The following is a 27222-nucleotide window of genomic DNA, read 5'->3' as shown; positions in this document are numbered from 1 at the left end:
CAGCTGGGTGTGGGGTAAAAGCCCAGGGCCTAGGATCGCTCCTGGTAAGAATGGGGAGATCAGAGGCAGAGAGGCAAGGTCGGAAAGGTGCTTCCTTACAATAAGCTCCTCAGGCTCGAGACAGCATGTGGTGAGCACAGCTGCTGTGAGTGTGGAGCAAACACAGTAGGGTGATGTTCCAGTCGACTAAGTTGCTATCTAGAGCCCCATAATGGACGTAACCATCTGCATGTAGGAACATTCTAGAGAACATGCCTCCCTGAGCGGTCCTCAGTGGATGGCTGTGAACAGATGGAGAACAAAGTGATCGCACTGTGTACTTCCCTTCTCTTGAATAGATTCCCTCATGCAGGATTGGCTGGAAAAACAAACTCTAAGAGTCCCCAGGAAGAACCCTTCAGGATGGCAGGTCAGATTATCACGAGGATGAAAACGGTGAGCATGTTTGCAATCTATCCGATAAGCAACTAGTATCTCGAAAATATAAAAAACTCCTATAGCATCAAAGGGACAAATAACCTGGTTAAAAAAATGGACCCAAAAAAAAAAAAAAAAAAACTGAATACATTTCTTCAAAGAGGATATACAAATACCAACAAGCCCACAAAAAGATGCACAACATCATTAATCATCCAGGAAATACAACCAAAATCAAAATGGGATACCACTTGACACCCTCTAGAAGGGCTCTAATGAAACAGACAGACAATAACAAATGTTGGCAAGAATGTATAGAAACAGGAAACCACATCCATTGCTGGTGGAAACAAAATGGTGCAACCACGGGAGTAACTGTCTGGCAGGTCCTCAAAAGGGTAAACAGAGTCACCATGCCAGCCAGCATTCCCACTCCCAGATACATCATCAAGAGAAAGAAAAATACATGTTTACACAAAAATACACACATGGATCTTCAGAACAGCATGATTCATACCTGCCCCAAAGCAGAAATAACCCAAATGTCCATCGATTGATGGATAAAACCCAATGTATCCTCGCAACAGGATGGTATTAGGCAACATAAAAAAATAAAGTTCTGGTACGTGTTAAAACTGGGATAACACAAAAAGCCACTTATCATAGGCTTCCACTGGTTTGAAATGTCCAGAGTAGACAAATTTATAGAAAGAGAAAGTCCGTGGTTGCCAGGGCTGGGAGAAGAGGGAAAGAGGCCGTGACCACTAACAGGAACAGGGTTTCTCTCCTGGGTGATAAAACACTATGCAATTGGTAGTCATGGTTGCACGATGCTGGGAACACAATGAAAACCACTCTAGGATTGCCTACTTTAAAAGAATATTTTTATCGTACATAAATTATATCTCATTTTTTAAAAGTCAGTGTGATGAGCAAATGAGATTTGGGGAGGGCCTTTGTAAGGCAGTGCATGAAACCTGGACTCATCCCCAATCCTGCGGAGGTGTTCCCAGCGCAAACGCGGCAGGGTGTGTGCCCACCATTCACATCACTGCTGATTAGCCTCTACTTGCCTTCCCTGCTGTCCCCACGTACGTCCTGGGAAACACAGCCTCAGAGTCAGAGGTGGCCCCGGTCTGAAGGTCACTAAGCTTTGCTACCGAGGGAGGGAAACCTAATTCTTCCCCACTGGCTCGGAACTGGAACCGAGTTACCAAGTGAGGAGCAGAAATCCTCCGTGTTGGCACTGCCCAGAGACAGCCACGGGGCTGCAGCTGACCCTCAGCCCACAGTCTCCTCCAACGGAGAGTTGCAAGGCAGGGCGCGTGTGCAAGTCAGCTGCCTGGTGGCTGTGACGAGCAGCCCCGCCAAGGACCCCGGGGCAGACTCCAGCCCAAGGGAGAGCGCACTGCCCTTGGGCACAAGAGCCACAATGAAGGGCTGTGAGATCGCACGGCAAGAACGATTTTGCTCCAAAGTAAGCTCTGCATTACTGGCTTGGTGGGGTTTTTAACAAGGCAAGTGACGATGGGTCATTAGTCCTGACTAAATGGGCAGGTGGACCGAGCAACTTCTCCAGACTCCACCCTCCTTCTACGGTCCTGTGTTTTGTCTACGTGGCGGCCGAGGGATGGAGGCTGGCAAGTGATAAGTTTTTTCCGACCGCGCTGTTGAGTTTTTCTGAGGTAAAGAGGAGAGCACGGAAGATTTAGGCATCTAGTTTTTACATATAAACCTTGCATACTCAAGTCGTCCTCCTACAACATGTGTGTTGTGGTTAAATGGAGTTTGCTTCACAAATCCTCTGGGACACAAAGCTGCGTTGAACACACCCCCCTGTCCCCCACCCCCCACAGGAGACCGAGCATGGCACAGGCACAGTGAACACAGGGCAGGGGTGCAGCTGGGAGCCGGGTGATGGTGACAGTCACGGTGGCCCAGTGGCTCTTCCCAGACACCGCATTCAGCACGGTGCTTTCTGTGTGTGCTAACGGCCATATTTCTTAGCCACTGCAGCGCATTTCAAATGGAATGATACATTTTCATTTTCAATCAGACTCACAGAGAGCCACAATTCTTAGGCAGATAAAAATAGACAAGCATAGAGCCTGACAGTGGGACGAGGGGTCTCCAGAGAGCTGCCACTAGCCGGCCAATCTGTGTGCGTCCTCCCGGGCTGGCCGTGCTTGGGGGGCACTGGGCACGTGTTCGCTTCAGAATGGGGCTAAGTGTCCTGCGCCTAGGGCATCAGAGACTGGATGCAGAAACTTGGCCTGAAATCTCGGCTGCAAAGGGCTGGCCTCTGCATGGGTTCCCGGGGAAGCGGCCTCCAGACATTTCATCGTGAGTCCCTAGGATCCCGGGCCATGCATTCTTCCTCTTTGCCATCTTCTTCCCTGGAAAGAGTTGGCATGTGCCCTTTGGCCACTTAAGTTGAAGAAATGTAGAAAAATGTTCTGAGTGGTAGTCCCTCCTCCTCAAAGAAGCCACTCAAGTTTCGTTGGGCAATAGCTCTGCAAAATCGTGTTACTTAACAAGCTAAATCAAGTGAAATCACGTTGCTGTCTGGAGTCCTAGCACCATGGAGGCGAATTCTTTCTGAGATGAGCCCCCAGCCTGCTCAGGCCCATAAGGGCTCCCACAGGTCTCCCAAAGTCAGGCTAACAAAATGGGTGCTCGGCTCTACATTCTGAGGCTACGCTTTTGTTAGCTTTAAAAGCTAACACCTTGATGGGTACAGAGTAGCTGTACCACCTTGTCTGGTTTATCCCCAGATACAGCAGACACCCCAGCCTCCGGGACAAAGCAGTAAGGGAGAGGTTCAAGCGGTGAGCTCCCTCCAAATGGTTACCGGGACTGGCAGGTGCAGACGGGCAATGTGTCACAAGATCATGGGCGAGGTAGCTTTGCTCCCAGCCCTCTCCCCACTGCTCAGTTTTCAAAGAAAGGCCACCCTAGGTGTGTGGCTCTCGGAGAGGGGATTCGCATCAAAATGAAACAATATGGAGGATTCAGCTCTACCACAACACCAACAAAAGTGCCATAAAACTGTGCCGCCTCTTTCCAAAAGAGAACACTTCAAATGGCCATTTGGGGAGGGAATCCTCCCTCTGAGGCCTCGGCAAAATCTGCTAAGACACCAGAGGTAAGGCAGCACTCTGGACCCAAGCCCAAATGTGTAAATCATAGCATTAGGTAACATTTTCTGTGGATCGGAAAATACCAGGTTTTTTTTTCCTTCCCTCCCTACACTCGCCACAATACTTGCAATTATGAAAACAAAAGGTCTAGATGCCCTTGTGATTAGGTGCTAGAAAGAGGGGTGAATCGATCAGGGCGGCAGAAGGACACTCATCGGCTGCCCCACAGGACATTGAGTCTGCGGACGCGTCAGCGTTGCCGGCGGTGACGGAGTCAGGTGGAATGCACGGCAGGAAAGGCCATTTCCCATGTAGGTCTAAGGACCTGGAGGCAGTGTGCTCTCTCGGCAGCCAAGGCAGAGGAGGTCTGAATGAGGACACAAGCCAGTCTGGCCCGCTAAAACTAGGAGACGGAACAGGAAGAACGAATGACGACGGACGGGCAGAGAAGGTCTCTTCCCAGATCGCTGGGTCTCTTCCCAGATCGTCCCTTCTGCGCCTGCACGTGGAGCTGCTTCCGGGCTGGTGGAATCCGCCCACTGTCTCCCCGTCCACCCAAAGCCTCCTCCCCCACTTCGAGGTCCATCTCAAACCTCACCTCCTCCAGGAAGCCACATTTCCTTCCAGACTTGGCCTAATTCTATGCTGCTCTGTTTTAGGTTTTTATCCCTTGGCCTGGACTGTGAACTCCTGATAGGCTGAGGTCATGACTTAGATCCTGGATTCCCTCCCGGCCATCGGCACAGAGCCAGAAGCTCCACGGGGAAGGAGTGGAGCAGGTGGCCGGGTTAACAGGAGAGGAGACATGGAGGCAAGAATACTTTCTCATTCTATAGCAGCTCAGGGAACACCATGGGAGTGAAATCCTGTTCCCCTTCCTCTTCCTCCGACAGAGGATTCTGTACCACAGCAACAAACTGGCAAGAATGTGGGTAGGACGTGCGGTCACTGATTTCACAGCGAGGCTGCGAGCAAGTCGGGTGGGTGAGTCCGAGATGACAGAGAGGCCCAGGGACCCTTCCCAGAAGCACAGTCTAGAGCTCATTGCATCAGACCCTGGCTCCTGGCTTTTGCTTGATGGTCTCCAAGACAAGAGGTTCACACCCTCTGCAAAGCACTTGTCTTTCAAACAACTCATTGTGTTCAAAGTTCTCAATAAACAGGGGCTCCTTACATCCCGGGATGGAGTCCCAGGGTCTCAGCTGCCCTAGAATAGCTCATTTTCCCATGCTTCCCTCCTTTCCTCTCCCCTGCCGTGGCATGGTCCCAATGTTCAGGCCTCCTGCCTGCCACGCCCCCCAGCAGCATCAGTTAGAGTGAGAGACAGAGAGGAGCACCTGGGCTCCTCCGCTCACCCGGAGTCTCTGTGCTGCGCAGCACAGTTATGGCTGTGAGGACCCATGATCCCCGAGGTTCTTGCACAAGGACCCTAAACAGCTGGACATGGGACATCTTAGTAATTCTTAGACCAACCTTTTCAATTCCTTGGAGAACTCTGGAAAGCACTTTTGAGGTGACCAGACACAACAGGTTTTCACAAAAATAAAGCTAAACATTTATGGTAAAGGCCTGTTTAACCCCATAACTGTATCCATAAGGATGCAGTTTCTTGCTTGTATCTAAGTGAGTGATAAACACATTATCGAATGGTTAAGTGCCTAGCATGGAGTGGGGGACTTTAGAAGCCTTACTTCACTATGACCACCTGTGATGGAAGTACTCAGTGATAAGGGAACCCAGGCTTGGAGATGGACTCGTTTGAGGTCACCCAGCCAAGGAGACTGAAGCTCTCTGCACAAGCCATGTCAGACTCCAAAGGCCAAGGGTTCAACCACAGGCTCCTCCGGTTCTGGCCCAGGCCTCGCACCATTGGGCAGTCTGCGCCTCCATGTACCGACCAGAGCTGGCAGGGTGCAGTCTTACTCCAAGCCTCAGGTCTGGGAGCAGGCAGAAAAGCCTACCCTTGCTCTTCACCCCCCTGATCCCTGTGTGGATGGCACCTTTCACCAATGCGAGCAGTCGGGTGCTCGGCAACAAGCACACAGCTGGGCAGAGGAAGGGGGGTTCTAAGGCCTCACTCCACCGCAGTGACCTTGAGCAGTTCACTTCCTTCTGTGGGCCTCATCAGCAAAGGCGTGTTTCACACCCTGACGCACCCATGTCTATATATAAAGCTGAAGGGAGGTCGCGCCCCGATGCCTTTTCCCACCGCAAACTGCCGTCTTCAAGGTTCCATGCTGGGTCATTTCACTACATAAACAAGATGCCACTCATGACCCGTTACGGTCATTTCCTGACCCACTGACGGCTGCAAAGCGGTTCTGAGCACCAGCGGACTGAAGATGGTAGACTAAAGACCCTTTTGTGGGGAGGCCAACAGATAGGTGAGCCAGAGCAGGAGTAGAGCCTGGCTGCCTGGGGAGCACGCTTTATAAAGCAGCGGCCAGGCAGCTCCCTAAGGCCCTTGCCACACTTGTAAGTTGTATGAACCACATCTGATCTGAGCGCTGTGTCTGGAGCAGCCATGGAGGGTTGATCCGATTGGCTAGACCACAGTGCCTCGAACTCCAGACAGACCTGCTGCGCCCATGGCCTGAACCCATCCCCTCAGTCAAAACACTGGTGCTGGGCCCCGCAGGGCAGACAAAGAGAAGGCAGGCAGAGCCCTCGCCCGGCAAGGGCAAGCAGGGCTCACCTCCTTCATGGAGCCGTCGGCGATCTGTGGTCAGACCCGAGGGTGGGAAAAGGAGATGGAGCCCAGGACACTCCCTGTCTTTCTTCTAAGCTGGGAGAGACATGGTTCAAAGCAAACTGAAGAGTCTTCCTCTGGGGCCAGAGCGCACTGTTGGGAAGGATGCTCCAACCTGCTGGGTGTCGGAAAGCTGCCTGGAGGTTCCAGATCAGTGGTAGATCTTGTACCCTTCGGGTCAAATGCAAACTCCTAATTCCATCACTGAGTCCCTTCCCAGGTCTAGCATTTGGGAGCTGTTAACGGTTACGTTGTTTCGTTGTTTCGCAGTCACTACCTGCTGCTAGGAAGGCATTCCTCCACTGCAGTGGCCAAGCTCCTGCTGGAGATGGCAGGGAGGCTGGAGGGAGGCCTGGCCCACTCGTCTGCCTCCCCACTTCTGGCTCCCTCCACCTCCTGGCACACACAGGGCTTCCAAGGACAGGGGTTGCTACACTGGCTCTGCTCAGCTCAGCTCCAACTCACGGCAGAAGACGCCTAGACTGTGAGATGCTCGTACGTGGTACGACCTCACGAGAGCTCGCAGGTCACCATCCACACCTCCCTCCTACTGCAGGCAAGTCTCTAGAAAGGATCCAGGACTGACATGGCTTCAACAGGCTCTAGGTAGCTTGAGGACTCATCCGCAGTGCAAGTTAGATCTTGAGATAGTGGTTTTTAAATTCAAGACTATACATTCCGGGGCACCTGGGTGGCTCAGTGGGTTAAAGCCTCTGCTTTCAGCTCAGGTCATGATCCCAGGGTCCTGGGATCAAGCTCCACATCGGGCTCTCTGCTCAGTGGGGAGCCTGCTTCCACCTCTCTCTCTCTGCCTACTTGTGATCTCTGTCAAATGAATAAATAAAATCTTAAAAAAAAAAAAAAAGACTATACGTTCCATCATGGATTTGATTCTATTTTAAAAGGTCTAGGGGTCCATTAACAAACGGACAGATAAACAAAAAGCTGTCTACATGTACAATGGGATAGTATTCAACCTCAGAAAGGAAGGAAATTCTGAGCCATGCTACATGGGGGAGCCTTAAAGACACCAGACTAGGTGAAAGAAGCTGGTCCCCACCACTGCAGGATTCCACACAGACGAGGGCTGCAGATCGTCAAAAACAGAGGCCAAGGAGAATGATGGCTGCCAGCCGCTGGAGGGGGAAGGAATCAGGGATTTAGTGTTTAATGCGCACAGAGTTTCAGTCTTGCAAGATGAAAAGAGTTCTGGAGATGGGTGCACAAATACGAACATACTTACCACCAAACGGTGCACTTCAAAACGGTTCTGACAGGGAATACGTGTATTAAAAAAAAAAAAAAAAAAAAAGGAAAGGGCACAAGGTGCGAGTAAAGGAGAAATCCCCTTGGCAGCTCTCGCTGGCTCCTCGCCCAGACCGGTGCCAATCTGAAATGGGAAAAGCTTCCCCAGAGGATGCCGCCGTGGACTTCCAGGCTTCTCAGGCCAAAAGGACGTTCTCCCCTCTGTCAGCATCCTGCGTGGGCCCTCACGCAGGATGGGTCTCTGGCTGACAGCGTGTAAACAGGTTCCCTGGGGAGCCAGGCTCGGGTTGCCCCAGGAGGGCGTTACCTGGACGGGTAGCCGGCCGCGCTGATTCGGATGGTCTCCAGCACCCCGCACGCCCGGAGCTGCTGTACTGCTCTCTTTGGGTCAAAGCTGCAAACACAGTAAGACAAGCTGTGAGTGGCTGTGCTGGCAAAGAAATGGAACTGGAGAGGGACAGACGACTTCTTCCTGCGCAGAGATACAGACCATCATGCACCTCGAGCACAAGGTCGGGGGCCAAGCACTGACTAAAAGGCAATGACTGGCAGGCGCGCGAGCCGTATCAGCACCCCGGTCCTGTGCGCATTTGTGTTTTCAGCTGGGATACGTCATCGTCTTTGTGGCGTGACTGAATTCTGACTAGCTTCCAAGCCCCAAGCCTCCTCCCCAGGGTATTCCCTTATTATCTGCACTGATGGGGGTATCTGTGCTCAAAGGCCAAATCACATATACTCGCCACCATGCTGCTGGCCGCCACCAGCAGCATGTGGCTCAGGAGTCAGACATGGTCTGGGTTTGAACCAGGACATGGTCACTCACCGGCTGCGTGGGTCACCTGGGGAAGGCAACGCCACCTCCTCAGGCCTTAGCACCCTCATCTATAAAATAGGGTAATAGTAGAACCCCTTTTTTAGGGTTAGTGCCAAGATGAAACCTAATGGCCCGGGAAAGCAGCTAGCCCAGCAGCAAGGACATCAGCACATGTGCAGGGTCAGCTGCTGTCACAACAGCTGCCCGTTAAGACTCCAAGACTGATCATCCGGTCTTCAGGGACACGAGCCACATCTTTAGCACCTCCTGTCCCCTCAACTGCTTAGCCCTGAAAACCCAGGATGTCCGCCAACATGTACATCAGGTAGCGCACCATACAGTCAGCAGTCAGATATGGTCTAGACTGAGTCCCCCCACCCTGGGAGAGAAGTGTACAGAAGCTCACAAACCCATAGGTGCGAATCACGGTACCAGGGTGGTGAGAAGCCGGGGGAGAGCAGCCGGGGTGGCCACGGCAATCGGGGTGGGGGGCTTCTTGGGGAAAGAACTCAGTTGAACTAGAGTTAATATCCGTACTTTGCTAAGACCACTGCCCCACTCGGAGAAAGGGTGGAAAGTAAGTGTTCCCTTTCTTTCTGGCTGCTCCTGAGCTCCGTTCCAGCCCAGGGCTATGCGTCTTGTGCTCCTTCCTCTTTGGGAAGTGGGTGGCAGGCGAGGTGGAGGCTCAGATCCCGGGATTCTGGGATCCCACTCGCTGGCTGCAGCACACACCTCAGGCAGCCTGTGGACCCCATGGAGAGAGATGAGCAGCTTTATTTCCAGGACACCAGGGGGCACCCATGCCTGCTGCCTTGCTAACAACCCTAGGAGTCTTCCCAGCAGCCGGCCCCTCAGGATTCCGCAGGATGGGTCAGGGTTGGAACCTGCCACGCTCAAATCACAGCTCTCCACGGGAGACTTATCCTGCCCTCCCGCCTCTCTGCAGGAGCTGATCGGCTCCTAGTGCCAGCTGCCCTCCTATGCCAAGGACCCAGCAGTCCCTTGAGGCAGATGCACTAGGCCAGTGGGCACCTTCCAGGTGACTGGAGACCACAAGCTGACCTTGAGTCGGGACTCTTCTGCGTTCCAGGTCAGTCCGGGGGGCTCAGTGTCCCGAGAGACACCCACAGCCTCCTCCAGGCCTGTGCCCCCTCGGCCTTTTGCTACCCCCAAACCTGCCCAAGTCCTGCTACTTTGGATACCCAACTCCTCCAGGAAGTCCTCCTGATTACTCTGGTCCCAAGGCGCCCACAGCTCTCGAGTAAGGGACAACTGAGCACTCAAGTCTGCACAGTCCTGAGCAACCAGTTACTTTAGGGAAGTTCATTTCATGTTATCAGGTAGGCAGAAAGCTCCTCAGCAGAAGGTCTTCCAGGATGAAAGAAAATCAAAGGAGCATGCATGGGGAGCCTCCATGGTCCCCTCTGCACTAATTCTGAGGTGTCACGGGGACGCAGCACTGCTCTGGGGTCCCAGAAAAACTGTAACGCATGTGCAGTGGTACTGAGGAGTTTGAGAACACAGGGCATAAAGGATGCTTTTGACCCGGAATGACCCGAGACAGCCTTCGGGATGCAGGCTCGGCTGCTCTCGTCTTGAAGGCGGCCAGCTGGGCCCCGAGTTCGGAACGCACGGTGGATGTGCTCACGCTTTGGGGAGGGTTTTCCGTGGGCTGCTGACCTCTCCCCCGAGGCTCTCTGCACCTGTGCTCTCCAGGTCTGAGTCAATCTGCTGTGTGTGCCGAGGACGGGCAGCGTGCTTGGCAAGGCTCTGTGACCCCTCGTCCTTCGTGGGCTGCGGTCCCACCCGCAGCCCTCCCCATTCCCCTGCTACACGCGTGCTTTCCTCCTGAGTTGGCCGCATTCTCTTCCGCGCGGGATGGGGGAAGAGAGCAAGGGCAAAGCAGAAAACTGTATGGCCGCTAACAGCCTACACCACTGTGGGCAACACATCCTCTCTCTGGAGCTCCCTTTCCTCATTCATTCAACAGAGGCTGAGAGTATCTGCCCAACCAGAATTCACTGGTTGGTCGTAAGAACTAAGTGGTCGCAAAGAAGAATACTATTAGGAAGAAGTAAGCAGGCGCTCCGCCGAGAAGCTCTTGCCACCCTCTTCCCTGTTCACAGCCCCTGGGGGATGTGTAAAGCCAGCCAGCCTCCTGTATTTTAATCTTATCCCTTCAACGGTAAAGAAAGCTGTCACCAGCGTGTCTTATCAGCCTCCCCGTGCGTGTTACCAGGCGAATCGGAGTGGAAAACCAGCTCCTCCTCGCTAATAGATTTTGGAGGACCACAGTGAGGACCAGTAACACTTAATTCTTTGAAAAGTCACCAAAGATCTACAGGGACCGCTGAAACACAGGAGTGCACTTTCTCCTCCAGTCACTGTGCAGACTCAGCAGAGCCCGGAGCCGAGAACCCGGCCCCCTCGGCAGTCCCACGCCGCTTCCTTGATTTTCGCACAGGCTGCCAGCTCCCATCACTCTTCAGCACCCCTCTGCGGCGTGCTGCAGTCACATGTGAAGACCCCATGACTCTCAGGGTTGTCCGCGTCTGAGCTCAGGGATCCGTCCAGTTCCTCCAACTAGCGAACCCAGGCAGGTCACACTCCCCCAGGCCACCTCCTCCCCGGACACTTAAGCACCCCGACCCCAGCAGGCTTCTCTGCTCCTACAGCACTCCCACGTACCCATGGTCGGTCCCTTCTATGCTGCTGTCCATGACTAGTGACCGGCAATACCTTAAGGATGAGGGACATTTCTGTCATTCCACGTGTCCTCACCCAGTGTCCAGTGAACAGTGGGTATGATGGATGTTTTTGGAATAAAGGAAGAAGCAGAGGGAAAAAGACTTTTCTACAAGGGATGCTATCAAAGCATGTAGTGTGGGACAGTGGTCCTCCACAGGGGGTGCAATTGCGTCCTCCAAGAAACATGTGGCAATCACAGAGCACTCACTTATGGTTGTCACAGTGATGGGGATGCTACCAGCACACTACAGTGGACAGGACAACCCTCACAGTATCATATTACCTGGCCCACAATGTCAAGGATGTGAAGGTCGCGAAAACAGTTATAGGGGATCAAGGGGAGGCATACAGAACTTTCTTTCTGGAATAATCATATACATATATATATATTTGTAATAAAATATTTTAAATAATGTTATATATTTTACTCATCAAAATTTTTGTGCCTCTCACAAATAATCGACACCATCTCTTTGATTTCTTTCATCAGGATGACCTGCTTGAGCTACAGTTAGCAGATGAAGAAAGGAGGCCAGCGGTACAGGGCTAGCTCGTGGAACAGCCCAACAACTGGGAGTAGAGCTCAAGCTAGAATCCAGGTGCTCTCACCTCGTTCACTATTCTCCCCACTTTATTACAGAAATTTTGGTCCTGAAGGCAAAGGAAGGTCTTAGAAACGTGGGCCATTAGGACTAGACAGGCATTCTGAAAGCCTCCAGCATCTCTTTTCATCTGGGACGGGAGCTCCGGGAGAGAATCCGGCAGGTGGCAGGCACCAGGCTCTGAGGAACGAACTGCTCGAGTCGCAGCTGGCACCCAGCCCTTGACTCTCCTCTCCAGGGCCCCGGCACGCTGCCCCTGCCCTTCACACATAATCCAAGTCTTTCACGCACGCTGCCCTTCTAATAGCCTCTCTTCTTCTGGAGTCAGCTGGTAAACAGATGTCACACAGGGGGAATTCCTAACCACTTCTTGGAAATTGGGAGGAAAGGAAAAGAGTCAACAATCAGCAGGCTTCAAAGAAGGCTGACTCGGTGTTGTCTTCCTGACCTTTTCCAGCACAAGGCCCATCTGAGTGCGGGTCAAGCTTTATCAAATAAGAGGAACGGCCAAAGGGAGTTCGGATATTCACTCTGACAGAGTTGCCAAAAGAATTTATTTCCCAGAAAGACGTTATGCTAGGACCAAAAAAGGAAGTCAGAATGCTGGGAATAAAGGGTTTTAAAAATTTAGAAATATATCTCCTCTGACCAGAAGATATAGCCTGTGTGCTGGCTCAGGGCGGTTGGAATAATGGGGTTACAGAGGGAAGTAAGAGACTGTTCTAAAAACTTAGGGCAGTATTCCAGGCAAGTAACAGAGTCTCAAACAAGGTGACAGAGGAAGAGAAAAGGGAGACCAAAATAAGACCTTTCCAAGCAGACTCCATGAGACTTTGACAATAACTCGACATTGGGGAGTAAGGACGAGGGAAGAACCAAGGCTTATGCCATCCAATATGGTAGCCATCAGCCAACTACAAGTATGTGAATATAATATAATTAGAATGACAATTCAGTTCCCCAGTCATAGTGGCCACATTCCAAAGCCCACAATGGCCGCACTTGACTTGTGGTTACCGCGCTAGACAATGCAGGTTATAGAACAGTCCCATCCAACACAGAAAGTTCTATTGGATAGCACTGGTTCAGAGCGACTCTCAGGCATGGTCAGTAACGAGCTGTCAGGAAGTGGTTATGCCATTTACTACATAAGAGACCAAAGACAGAGGAACCATTTTCGGGGGGGGGGGGGTAGGGACAAGGAGTCTGATTACGGACATTGCTGAATGTAACTCAACCAATGAAAATGCTGGAGGCATTCAGAAACTCCGGAATCTGGCAGAAACTGGAGATGAACAAAGACACTGAAGAGTCACTGCCATACAGACTTGGGTGGGGTCAACCATGTGGGCATGGACGGAGTTGGAAGATGATATCCAAGATAGAGGTAGAAGCAGAATCAGACTAGAGGAGTGAGGTAGGGGAAGATGAGTGGGTATGAATAAACCTGGAAGCTCAATGGTAGAGGGGATTTGAGACACAGGACCATCTTCATGTCTCCTCACTCAACACGTCGTCTGAGGCCAAGTGTCCCCAGTGGAAGACGTCTTCTCTGACCACTCCAGCTATCCTGCCACCTCTGAATTGAGACCCAGGTACACCTACATTTCATGACACACTTTTATGTGGTTCTCTGATTTGGGTGTGCATACTCCTCAACACCACTGTAAACCCCATGGGACGAGGGAACTGTACCCTCTCATCCTCTTGAATCCTTCTAGACAGCAGACAGGCAGAACCTGGTAAATGTCTGTTGGCTTGTATTCAGCAAGTAAACCATCTGTGAGGTGTGAGATTATTCGTCCTGTTACAGACCTCCCCCCACCACACACACACCTCAAGGCTGTCCTCAGTCTCTTCCACCTGAACTTGTAAGGAAACATGAAGAGACCAGGCTTGATCAGCCTAACCCCGGCCGAGAGGCAGCTGGCCAACGCCCATGGAAGCACTTACTGGAAGGGGAGCTTCTCGTCATTCGGCTTGATGCAGCGCACGTAGTGTGGCGTTGTGGCATTCAGGGTCTCCATGAGCAGATGCAGGGAGGTGCGGAACTGGAGAGACAAGAGTCAGCACCCGGTTATTTTTCTCTAACATGCTGCAGATGTGTAATTAACCAAGAAACTCCTGCAGACTGGTGGGTTGCTGATACGGTTATTGTTGTTATGGATCCAGAAGGACAAGACAAAACACAGAGACCCGGGGTCAGATTCCACCTGACCCTCCTGCCTGCCTTGCTGTAGGTCCAGAATTAAGGCCCTCCCATGTCCTGGCATTAGGGCTGTTCAAACTCAGTGGGGGGAGCCCAGTGGCTAACACATCTGACTTAGCATGGTAGATCAAATGAAATAAAAGGGGGGGGGGGTCAGTGCTGGGAAATAGGACAGAAGTTATCACAGTGACTGGAGGCTGACAACTGGTAAACCAGAGGTCTGGGAGCCCCAATATCCAGTGCCTGGGCATCCTGGAAGTTGGGACAGTAATGTGAAATGCCCAGAAGAGGCAAGTCCAATACAATGGAAAGGTTAGTGGCTTGGTAGGTCTCAGCAGGCACTCCCTTCTCTTGGGAGAGACACTGGACATAGACTCCCACAAAGACCCACAAAAGGGGCCTCAATTTTCCAAGTCCCCAGGCTTCTTTAACTCAACCTGCAGATTCTAGGACCCTCTTGTTTCTTCTACCAGGTGCCTATGATCCTACCAGGGGAACGAAATGCACTGGGGCTATACTCATCCCCTTTCTCTTTCTGGTCAGTTCTCTCTAGAGACGGTTTCCAGTGTCCTCCTTCAAAGAGCACATATGGGCTGAGCTGGGGGCTGAGGCTGCTCTGGCCCCCTCTGACCCTGCAGCCGGCCTTCAACTACAGAGAAGCTGGCCTGGCCACACACATCCTGACCCAGTGTCCCGCCAGAGGCTGACCTGGTGGCCCACGGTTTTCTTGTGCTCCTTATTGGATGCTTTCAGGGGGGGTCTGGCAGAGCGAATGTTGATCTTTGAAGACGAGCCCTTCCCAGATGTAGCAGCAGCGGGAATGGAGTCCTTGTCATCATGAAACAAGTCAGCCACTAGTGGAAACTAGAAACAAACACAGGAAGAACACTGAACTCAAGATCTCTTGGACTTTCCAAATAGCTTTCTGGTCCATACCCAAGACAGCTAAAAACAAACATCCATACTCAGACTTACGCACCAAAGTCCATAACCACATTATTGACAGCAGCCACAAAGTGGGAATAACACAAGTATCAATCAGCAGGTAAATGGACAGAATATGGCCGGCCCGTACCGTGGAATACTGCTCAGTGACCTAGAGGAATAAAGTACACAATGCCCCACAGCATGGATGGGATGAATCCTGGAGATACATCAAGTGAAAGAACCCAGACACAGAAGACCATGTTGTGCATGATTCCATTCACATGAAATGTCCGGGGAACAGAAAGTTCAGCGGGAGCCAGGCGCTAGGGGAGAAGAAAGTGGAACGACTGCTAACAAGTATAGAGTCTCTTTGGAGTTATGCACGTTTTCTAGAATTTAGAATTTCTCCTCTCTGGTCATTCCAAGGGGCCCATCTCTCAAGGCCCAGCCCTGCCTCCTCCATGGACTTTCCCTGGTCTTCCCCTCATGTCTCCATCATGCACTCAGGTACAAGCAAAGGTCTGTGCTGGGCCCTGAGCCCCATGCTTGCTGAGCCTACATATGGCCTCCTAGCCTCCCCCTCGATAGAGGAGGAGGAAGGCCTGGGTAAGAATTAAAGAACATCCACGTAAGCATGTAGTAGTGTGCGCAGCACATCACAGACACTTAAATATTGCCCAGTTCTATTATCTTTGCTGGGGGGATATACATGAAAAATCTGTCCACACAGTAGAAATTTTGAGCTACAGAGAAGACTCAGAATCATAGAACTTTAGAGCTGGAATATAAAGCATAAAGATCACCTCTTCAAGGGGCAGGTGAGGAAAGAGGAACTCAGGGAGCAGGGACCCTCCAGAATTCTGTTTCTATCTCCATTCCTCCCAGCACTGGCAACGGTGACCAGTATCAGCTCACCAGGGGCTGCTGACTAGTGACTGAGCCAGGGCCTGAACCCCAGCCTCCAATGTCCAGGTGAGAGCCTGTTTTAATAGACAATGGTCTGGTCATTTACACCAGCAGTATGAAGAAACTGGAAATGCACTGGGTTTAAGATACGCTCTCTGAGGCATCTGTTTATCCCACCCATCAGCTCATCATATGGGTTACAAAGCAGTTAAACAACTCTGTATGTGCACACACGGGCATACACGGAGTCAACACATGCTCTGGAAAGTTCCATTCGCACTCTGCACTTTTCGTTGATCACAAACACAGCAGTCATCAGAAGCTCCCAACTTCCATTTTTAAATTTTTTAATAAACATATAATGTATTATTAGCCCCAGGGGTACAGGTCTGTGAATCGCCAGGTTTATACACTTCACAGCACTCACCATAGCACATACCCTCCCCAATGTCCAAAACCACACCAACCTCTCCTGTCCCCCTTCCCCCACCCCCCTCAGTTTGTTATGTGACATTAAGAGTCTCTTATGGTTTATCTCCCTCCCGATCCCATCTGGTTTCATTTATTCTTTTCCTATCCCCCAAACCCTCATGTTGCATCTCCATTTCCTCATATCAGGGAGATCATATGATAGCTGTCTTTCTCTGATTGGCTTATTTCATTAAGCATAATACCCTCTAGTTCCATCCACGTCATCGCAAATGGCAAGATTTCATTTCTTTTGGTGGCTGCATAGTATTCCATTGTAGATATATACCACATCTTCTTTATCCATTCATCTGCTGATGGACATCTAGGTTCTTTCCATAGTTTGGCTATTGTGAACATTGCTGCTATAAACATTTGGGTGCACGTGCCCCTTCGAATCACGACGTTTGTATCTTTAGGGTAAATACCCAGTAGTGCGATTGCTGGGTCGTAGGATAGCTCTATTTTTCAACTTTTTGAGGAACCTCCATGCTGTTTTCCAGAGTGGTTGCATTCCCACCAACAGTGTAGGAGGAGGGTTCCCCTTTCTCTGCATCCTTGCCAGCATCTGTCATTTCCTGACTTGTTAATTTTAGCCATTCTGTCTGGTGTGAAGTAGTAGCTCTTTGTGGATTTGATTTGTATTTTCCTGATGCTGAGTGATGTGGAGCACTTTTTCATGTGTCTGTTGGCCATCTGGATGTCGTCTTTGCAGAAATGTCTGTTCATGTCCTCTGCCCATTTTTTGATTGGATTATTTGTTCTTTGGGTATTGAGTTTGTTAAGCTCTTTATAGATTTTGGACACTAGCCCTTTATCTGATATGTCATTTGCAAATATCTTCTCCCATTCTGTCAGTTGACTTTTGGTTTTGTTAACTATTTCTTTTGCTATGCAAAAGCTTTTGGTCTTGATAAAGCCCAATAGTTCATTTTTGCCCTTGCTTCCCCTGCCTTTGGTGATGTTCCTAGGAAAAAGTTGCTGCGGCTGAGGTCAAAGAGGTTGCTGCCTGTGCTCTCCTCAAGGATTTCGATGGATTCCTTTCTCACATTGAGGTCCTTCATCCATTTTGAGTCTATTTTCATGTGTGGTGTAAGGAAATGGTCCAATTTCATTTTTCTGCATGTGGGTGTTCAATTTTCCCAACACTTTTTTTTTTTTTTTTTAATGCAGTGATCTACATGTAAATAAAGGTGGTAGTGGTTCTTTAACTCCACGGTCTGGGTTTGAAGTTCAGTCTAAAAGCACAGACTAATGACTGTAAGGCCAAGGATCGCCTCGGATAAGCGGCTCAAGCCCACCCTCACTGCTGGCTCCTCGGGGCTGACATTGGCTGGTGACACCACGAAAGCACTAGGAAAATCTACCATATTCCTGAGTAAGACACGCCCCCAAAATCCCTGTTGGAGGCCCTGGTCATCAGCCTGTGGCTTGGGAGGTCACCCAATGAGGTTAAAGACGTCTCCTAGAGGCAAGTGCCAACAGGTGACGATTCGGTTCCTATTTCAGCATTTTGGAAACCAATCAACAACTTCCGTCCACACATGGTATTTCAAAATCATAAATGTTGTCCTTCTCTGGGGGGAAGTAATGTGGCTGTCAGAGGAATAAAGACGACTCAGAGAGGATTTTAAAAATCTATGGCTAAAATGGGCATGTGCCAACATTATAAAAATGATACATTTATCAACTCATCATTTCCATGTACTTTCAAAGAACAGGAAGTAAATATTAGGTCCCTGAATGTCAAGCAACTAGATGGACTTGGTTGCTCATTTACTCAACAACACTTAACTGACTGCCACACATCCCACAGAGAAATACTGTGCTCGGAGCTGGGGACATAAATATGAGCAAAAACAAACAGAGCCTCTTAGGTATCATGGAGTTTATGATCTAGCATGGAAGGTGAACTCTCACCAGTTAACCCCATAATGAAAAGCCAAATGACAAAAGATAATTTCCTCAAGGAAATAAACAGATGCACATGACTGAATGAGGACCCTGGGGTAGCAATCAGGAAAGACTTCTCTTAGGAAGGGATGTTTGAGCTGGTGGGTCATTGGAAGGGGGGCGGTTAGGAAAGCACGTTAGCAAGTATCTGCATCTTCAGGGAGCTAATTTGAAGGCACTACAGCTTTGGTACACACCCTGAGGGGGAAGCATGAAAGCCCAGCTTGTGCAAAATCCTCTTTATCGTAAAGGCAATGTGAAGCCATTAAAGGTGTTTTCGGTGTGCCTGTGTGTGCAGGGCAGGCAGGGGGTGGTTTAAATAATAGCAGCTAACATTTATGGAGCACTTAGAATGCACCAAGTGTAAAATTCATTCAGTTCTCCAAAAGACCACTTGGTAGGCCATCCCCTTTTACAGATGGGGAAACAGAGGCTCAGAGCCCTAGATCACAGAGCTGGTCAGCAGCAAAGCGAAGATTTGCACCCAGACAGCCTGGTCCCACAGCCCACGCAATGGAGGGTCACAGAAGGGAGCAACGACCAGGGATCTTTCAGGGAAGATCGCGCCAGGAGCAGCACGACTGAGCAAAGTCCGCCGCACAGGAAGCTCTGGGATACAGCAGTATAGAAAAGAGCCCGCAACCTAACAGGTCTCTGGAAGGTACGGTGCTAACGGGGCCCACACTGAGCGAGGGTCATGAGACATTTTAGATCCAACTCTGCCACTGAATTAGCTGTGTGGCCCGTGGCAAGCTCCTAACCTTACTAGATTTAAAATTTCTCATCTGTAAAAATGAGGGAATTGAATAAGAGGATTCCTTTAAGTTTGATCTGGACTCCTGCATTTTCTCCTATCTGTAATTGCTCCCTGTTCGTAGATGCCCTCCCTTCAACACACAGCTAGGTTCAAGTTCCTTCCATGCGGGACCACCTCCTGGTCTAGCCGGATCTCCCTGTGCCACGTCCCCCGCCTCCCCACTCCGGCCATCTCAGGCAAGGCGTCCGCGGACACCACCTGGATCAACCCTTCCTGACCCCTCCCGACACAATATGCCATGTTCTGCCCCCACACTGCCTAAACCCGCCCTGAGAGTGCCTTCTGGGGACCAACCCTACTTGCTGGATCCAGTGGCTGCAAGTGGTCCAGATTCACTCGCGGTCCAACTTCTGGTTGCTGAATGACCCAAGTCCCTCCTCAGAGGCCCTCCTCCCCAACCGGGCAGCTCTGCTTCCCTTCCCTCCCACAGCTCTTTCCCGGCCGCTCCCACGGGCCCATCTTCCTGCCCATCTCCCCGCAGTGCTGCTGTCTCCCAGGACAGCATCTTCGCCATGGATCTTTTCTAACCCTTCTTCCCTGCACTATCTCCTCCACACCTGTGGCTTCCACCACCCCCTTCAAGCCGGTCCCTCTAGTCTTGCTGTTCTTCCATAACCAATGATCTGCTCCGTGCCTTCCTCCCTGTGTGAGTTCCACTGGAATCTCCAAATCTGACACGGCCTACACAGCCCTCACCTCCCAGCTGCCCAAATTTGTATTAGAGAGCCTGCCAACACCCTACTTCTTATCCCTATATCCCCAGGTTCTGCCCACGGTCAAGTTCCAGGAGTCCTGAATCACCAGAACGCCGCTGTCCCAGCTCAGGCCTTCCCGAACTCTCCCAGACCACTGCGTGTACTTAGAACCTGAGGGTCCAACTCCAGACACACCTTCATCCCAATGTAGCCTACGCACCAGCCAGAGTCTTCTCCAAACACAAACTTATCCAGCCACTCCTTGTGTAAAGAAAGACTCGTGGATCCTCCCGGTGTGGGGCAGAGAGCCACCATCACAAATAGTGAGTGAGAACACGGGGAGCGGCAGAAACAGGAGTGAGTGGGAGGCAGGGAGAGATGGCCCGAGCACAGGAGGGATGGGGGACTGATGGCAGAGGCGCACGCGAGAAGGGTCAAGTGCCCAGACTGCAGCTGAGAAACCCCCCCAGAGGAAGAACCAGAGGCTCAAGGCAGGTTCGCATTTTAAAGACCATGATTCATCCAGTCTGTGGTGTCTAAACACAATGCTGACTAAATTGTAATTCACTTACTTTCTAAAATGGATTTCTAAGACATCTGAGTCAAGGGTAAAAGTTACCACATGCATGATGATACTGTTTCGGGAGTCTAATTTATAGAAATCATTAGTGGTGGCTTCTTCTTTGAAAAATCTATTAACTTCTAAGGTCAAGAGAATGTATTAAAGCCACACACGGAACTTTGAAATCAGGTTCAACTGTAAGACGACTTTTAAATGGAAGCCCCTTTCTCTTGCTTCCATCACACATTCATCCCCGGGCCCCACGCTAGAATGTGGGAAAGAACATGGCCAAGGTGTAGTCTGGAGAACTTGCGTTTTATCTTAGAAGTGAGGTTTTAATTCTAGGTCTTGGCTATTGAGACGGTGTTTGGAAATGGCAGGATGTCTGGGGTGGAGAGGGAGAGGACTTGGTTGAGACCTCACCTCGAAGAAAAGCAGTAAAAAGAACAGTCAGGAAATACTGATGACTGTACCATCCTACCCCCCATCCAGCCACTGGGACATGGTGCCTGGTCTAGACAGGGACCTCCTGGTCTCAGCAGGGTCCCAACCATAAACTAACCTCAAGTCTCAAGGAAACGTAGTCACACCCAGTTCCTGCCGGACTAACAATTCCTGCAGAAGAATGAGCATTCGAGAATGTTTTTTTTTTTTTCTTTCACGGACTCCAGTTACGCTTCCAAGGCACTGGGAAGTCTGTCTCTGAGCTGAGGGACCAGGAACGCAACGACTCCAGCTCGTCTGGGGGCAGCATCCCTGGCAAGCAGCATCCACGGGGCCTTTTCTGAGAATCTGTCCCCTCCGACCATGAAGACACTCAGACAATACCTCCAGACTAACCAAGCCCTTGCCTGACACCGGCTGGTCACGTACTTCCAAGTGTCCAGTGATAATGGCTTTGGTACTCTCTGCTAGTCAGGGCTAGAGCTAAATTTTTAAAAGCCCGAGGCAAACCTATTTGAAGAGGGATTAAGACAAGTATGAAAACGCTTTGTGAAGACCATGCGACAGTTGAAGAGAAATGTCCATTACAGCTGTATACATAGCTGTTACCTTAGAAATCATGCCTGTTCACTTCTGTAGGAATATAAGACACCTTTCCTGTAAAACAGACGCATAAAAGCAAAATAAAGACGTGCTCAAAAAAACCATTTGATTGGAATCTCTTGGCCAGAATCTTATCCATGAAACCTCGCTGCACACCTACTAAAAAATACACTTTCTTTTTGGGGTGGTTTTCACATAAGCACTGCTGCCCTTTGGGGAAAAAAGCTCCAATTTTTAGTTACAAAATATTTTCTTTAAAGGGGTTTAAAATGGGCTTTGGAGGAAAAGTCTCAGCACTTCTTTTTTTTGTTTCAAATGGGCTTTGGGGGAAAAGTCTCAGCACTTCTTTTTTTGTTGTTAAAGACAAAATTGGACCTTCCCGTACTGGAAAGGGGATGATACAGTTTTATCGACTAAAGAGTTCTCTCTTCCCTACTGACTTCTAAATACAATCAGAAGCTTTTTAACTACCAGCGCCGACTCATCTTAAACAGGAAGCACTTTGAATGCCCTTGAAAGTGTTATGCTGTGTGTCAATTATATCTTCAAGCGGTTCTATGAAAAATAGGTTCAAAAATACTTTTTAAATTGAAGTAGGCTGAACGGCGGCATGTTAGTTTCAGGTGTGCACAATGAGGATTCAACAATTCTACGCGTTACTCAGTGTTCGACATGCTAAGTGTCTCCCCGATCCTCTACTTCTTCCCTCCCCGTGTCCACCCATGGAAGAGAGGGGATATCTGCAAGCGATGGGGAACTCAACATCAAAAATAATCGATTTAAAAAACTTAAAGATTCAGAGAGCTTAAACAGACAACTTCCCAAAGACGATGCAGATGGTAAAGGGACACATGAAAAGATGCTCAGTATCACCTCTCGTCAGGGAACTGCAAATCAAAACCACAAGGAGGTATCACCTTCCGTGAGAATGGCTAAAATAAAAAAACCCAAGAAATAACAAGGGCTGGCGAGGACGACGACTTGACAAAAGGGAGCCCTCACGGGCTGTTGGAGGGAATGCAAATTGGTGCAGCCACTGTGGAAAACAGTACGGAGGTTCCTCAACAAATTAAAGTTACCACAAGATGTAGTCATTCCGCTGCCGAGTATCTACCCATAGAAAATGAAAACATGAATTTGGGAAAAAAAATACTTTTTAAAAAAGCAGATGTATTTGCTCAAAATGGAATGTGTCTGTAACCTGTAAGAAACTTAGGGGTGTGGAAACAGACACATGCACAGTGTCGTTCCCTGAGGAGCGGAGGTCGAGCCAAAGTGGTAGAAAGGAGACTCAGAGCACACAGCCCCGGGCCTTGTCTGAGGTACACCACTGCCAACTCTTGAACCTCAGGGATTGCCACGGCCCAGAGTAGGTGGCCTTGGCCCAATATGGTCTCGTTGACCTCTGTACCATATCGGTCTCAAGCTCCCATCTGCTGGGATGAGTGAGGAGCCCGCCTCGGGAATGCCGGCCTGGGAAACAGCACCCGGGATGGCCCCGGCTGCCCAAGGCTTACAGACAAACCCATCAGTGTGGCTCTGGCACCGGAAATCTTAAATATGTGCTCCTTTAGGATTTTTTTTTTTAACAAAATATTGTTTTTTTAATAATAAACACTGGGACCGAGAAACCTCCACTTCTAGTACCTAAAACAAATCAGTCTGTTAAGGACTTAAAGTAGTGTTTTAAAGAGGCATTTCCCAAGTCTCTATTTATAGCTCACCAGTAGCTGAGAAAGCAATTAGCCACATTATAACCTCTTAGGCGGTATAACTGGCTTTACTAATTGCATTCTCATTAACACTGTTTTATTTCACTGCTCTTGGTGGGAGGGCTTTAAACATCCCTCTGGCTGGTAGGCTACACGGGAGTCTTCCGGCCCATCCTGCTTAATTATTCATAATGATTTCTTAGTTTCTTATCAGGGGTGCCACACGAAAGAAAAAAGCTAGCAGGTGTCCCATAAATTAAAAATGCTCTAAGTAAAATTATGGATTTACATATGGGATTTGAGATTTATCTACGCTCAGAGAGATGGAAAGTAACACAAGAAATGGGGCACTAACTCCATGCCACAGAGCCTTACATCTCTCGAGGTCTTTATTTTACACGCTCTAACACAGAGTTGGAAACATAAACCTCATAAGACTTCTATAAAAACAAAGTTTTAGAGATGACAGGGGCTCAGGGAACAAAACTTCAACAACGCCACCATGACAGGTGCGGCCAGACATGTCCACCTGTCCAGAGAATTTAAAGCACAGGGAGAACCACTCTTTGATGCGTAGCTGCAGTCTGGTCGGGCCCATTTGCAGGTTTATAGGGACCCAGTTTCAAGCTTTGCTTTCTGCCTTCTGGGATGTCCGCAGTGGGCGGATGGCAGAGAGTTCTTAGCCCCCCCCCCCCCCCCCCCCGCTAGGGTCTGATAGACCTGGAAGCCCCTCCCAGCTAACCTTGAATGCTGTGAGGTGCTGGGAGGGGGCTGATGGTTGGCATCAAGGTCACCGGTTCTTTAGAAAGATTAGTTGGTAAAGGGGAAAGCTAGAGTGTAGCAGGTGGGTAGGGAAGGATTGTTATCTTTTAAGAGTAGATCTCAGACCTACCTTATACTCCTTATTTGGGAATATCCACAGACTTTGGATGTGCATACTCTTTGAACCATCCACCTCACTTCTAAAAATTTACCTGACTGGTGTAATTGCACAAAGATGTATGCAAAGAGCATTTGTTGCGGCATTATTTCAATGAGCAAAACATCAAATGTTTAAAAAAGAGAAGAGACACATGGTCATGTGGGAAGACAGCAAAGATATAAGTGGAAAGTCAGAACTGTGTATAATGTGATTCATTTCAGCTGTACCAGTTTGCGTACATATGCAGAATGGCACCTGATGAAAAGGTGGGCCAAGGAATAGCAGAGAATGCTTTCAAGCTATTTAACTGTTGAATGTATACTGCATTTCTAATAAAAACCCAGTCTCCCCAACCTAAAATGACAGCCCCTGTACAGAAAAGAACTAACACAGCAAGCTTGAGACGATTACCCTTGGAAAGGCCTGCTTGTCAGGCTGACCCCTGGCTGGGTTCTGGGAACTTGGATTTGCGGGGGGAGAGGGGGTTCACCACACTCTGGTAAGAATGGGTCACTGGGTCTGAATGGTTTATGGAAACAATTTGGTTTATGTTGAACACCTGCTTCCTTCTGGGAGTCTGGAATTTCGGGACATGCTAGGTAAAGAGTACCTGTGTAACTGACTCCCAGTAAAAAGGTCTGAACCTTAGCTCAGACAAGCTGCCCTGGCTGATATATCACATGACCACAAACCAGGCGCCACTGGGCAAGGCCTCCTGCGAGCATGGGCCTGGTTTCCCCTGGACTTTACCCCACTCACTGCTCCGTATCCTTATGGTCTAAGTCATCACAGCCTCAAGTATAACTATCTGCTGAGTTCTGGGGATCGTCTTCTTAAATAATTGAATTTGGGGGTGGCCACGGGAACTCTCAACTAATTTTTTTTTTTATACCACCTTCTTGACCTTCATGGCATTACCAAAATTCATAATTAAACTACCTTTTTCACTGGACTGTAAGAACCATGAGGTTAACTATATGTATTCGTTAACACTACATAACACATAAATACCCACTAAAGGGGGGGAAATGTCAGTTAATAAAAGATGATCTGCTGGAGAGATGCCTCTTACTTTTCAAGATCCCCGAGAGACACTCAAAACAAAAATCAGTACACCGGCAGAACCCAACTCTGTACTTAAATGGAAAGTACCAGACTCTCTCCCTGCCACCCACCCCTCACTTGTGCTCCTGAGAGAAACGTGAAGTTTCTCAGCCTCTGAGGCCACTGTGTCACTAACAGGAGGCCACAGGGCTCTAAGCGTCTAAGAAGCAATGGCGCAGCGTGCTCCAGGAGCTGGTGCCACCCACTTCCTCTCTCCCTGTGGCTTGTGCCTCCTCGGTCCCTACCTCCCCTTACAAAGAATGGAAAAGTCCTATAACCCACCATGGATGACAGTGCCACGACTTGGCAACCTGAGAGGTTAATCTTGCATTGAATTTCAAAGTGAGTTTCACATTCATCCGGATTTCCCTCCAGGACGACTCATTCCCAGAGGCTGCAGCTCTCCAGAGGACCCTGGGCAGAGGGGTCTACCCTGAGCCGGTTACATGTCTATACTGGGCTACACTCACCCTTCTGTCCTTGGGTCTGTTTTGCTGGGTGTATTTTCTCCATTCTGGCACCTTGCCCTGTTACATTCATCTGAAGCTTATCACCGAGAGCCATTAATCTGCAATTTCTAGCGTTATCAGGCCCCTGCAGCCAGTTCAGGGGCAGGAGGTCCAGAGAAAGCCTCCCAAACCCTGGAGAGTCCCTTTCTGGGTTTTCTCCAAAGGGCTGCAGCTGGCCCCTGGGAATCGTGGTGCCCAGACTACCCTCTCCCTAGCTCCCGGGCCCTCTCCCCACGCCTCCTCACTTTTCAGCGACCATGTGATTATGAGCCGCTCACAGCCCACGAGGATGTGAGCACCCGCAAGGGAGAACTGGTCTCATCCACCTTTGAGCGATGCTGGCTGGGTGTGGGGCAGGGCCTCACAACACAGGCACTTACTCTGTGCCTAGGTCAGTCAGGGCCTCGTGTCCTCTGCCGGGAGAACGGACACAGTATTTGCCATCTTTCTGTTACGCTCGTGAGAAGGAAATGAATTCTAGAGATAAACCGGTTTTGGAATGTCAGCTATTAAGTGTCCCTCACAGCCCACCCTCTGCTCCATTGAACTTTTTGCTTATGGGAGGCCCTGTGGGGACCGCACAGAAACGAAGTGCGTGGATAGCAGGATTGGAGGCGTCTGAGTTATCCGCCCACCTGCAGGGAAGAGAGGTGACAAATGACACCAGGGCTGCAGGGACGTTTTCCTTGCCGCCCCTGCTGCGGTCTCCCCTCCTGACGGTCACCTCACTCCGCGTCCCCCGCCCCTCACGCGTCCTCCTTTCCCAGGCACCCCGTCCTTCACCATCTTCTGCTCTCTCCCCTCCACTGGGCCAGCCTCAACCGTCTTCAGATGGAAAGAACCCACAAGCCCCCTCACAGGCGCCCTGCCTGGCATCTCTGCCTTGTCCCATGCTCCAGACAGGGGCCGACACGCCGCACGCCCAGTCCTGCTGGGTCCTGCTGTGGGCGCCCCTGCTCCAGCACCCCTGCTCTGGTCCCCTTTACCTTGCTGGCCTTCAGGATGTTGATCTGCTCTTCATACACTGTGTCTCTGTTTTTCTCCAGAAAACCATCTGAGAGGTACTCCACCTGGGGCCCCAGAGGGAAACAGAAACAGGGCTCAAGTGCTTCAGCCTGACCGAACACCTCCCACAGCTACCTGAGAACAGGAGACATTTCAGCTCACCCCTCCGTGTTTTCTGACGAGTGGTGAGTAGCTGGTAAACACACAGTTGTTCCCATTTAAAACGCAGACCCAAGACGTGATCAGGATTTATACAGAGGAAGTTGAGTATTCATTTTGTGGAAAAACATTGTTTTAAAAAAGAAAACATTTAAAAAAAAAAACATTGTTTTAAAAAATTCCCATAAGAGGACCTAAGGCCTCCTTTGGGTGTTGAAAGGGCCATCAAATTAGAATCTGCATTTTGGGGGGATGCCTGGGTGGCTCAGTCGGTTAAGCGGCTGCCTTTGGCTCAGGTCATGATCTCAGGGTCCTGAGATTGAGTCCCACATCAGGCTCCTTGCTCCGCAGGGAGCCTGCTTCTCCCTCTGCCTCTACCTGCTACTCTGCCTGCCTGTACTCTCTATTTCTCTGACAAATAAATAAATAAAATCTTAAAAAAAAAAAAAAGAATCTGCATTTTGTCTTTGAATAATTTAATTTGAGAGAGT

General features: G+C 49.9%; 1 protein-coding gene across 2 annotated transcripts in view; it reads right to left on the bottom strand.

The window, feature by feature from the left end:
* Positions 1–27222, bottom strand: part of MYO5B (myosin VB) — a 345627-nt gene that overhangs the window by 77287 nt on the left and 241118 nt on the right. For both annotated transcript variants that reach the window (XM_059138813.1, XM_059138812.1), the window contains exons 14-17: positions 26554–26637; positions 14654–14809; positions 13690–13787; positions 7880–7966 (exon numbers count right to left, since the gene is read on the bottom strand). In XM_059138813.1, the coding sequence (XP_058994796.1) occupies positions 7880–7966; positions 13690–13787; positions 14654–14809; positions 26554–26637 (425 nt within the window). The remainder of the gene's footprint in view (positions 1–7879; positions 7967–13689; positions 13788–14653; positions 14810–26553; positions 26638–27222) is intronic.

The sequence above is a fragment of the Mustela lutreola genome, chromosome 11, assembly GCF_030435805.1.
Source record: "Mustela lutreola isolate mMusLut2 chromosome 11, mMusLut2.pri, whole genome shotgun sequence".
Taxonomy (NCBI): domain Eukaryota; kingdom Metazoa; phylum Chordata; class Mammalia; order Carnivora; family Mustelidae; genus Mustela; species Mustela lutreola.
This window is presented reverse-complemented; position numbering and strand designations above follow the sequence as displayed.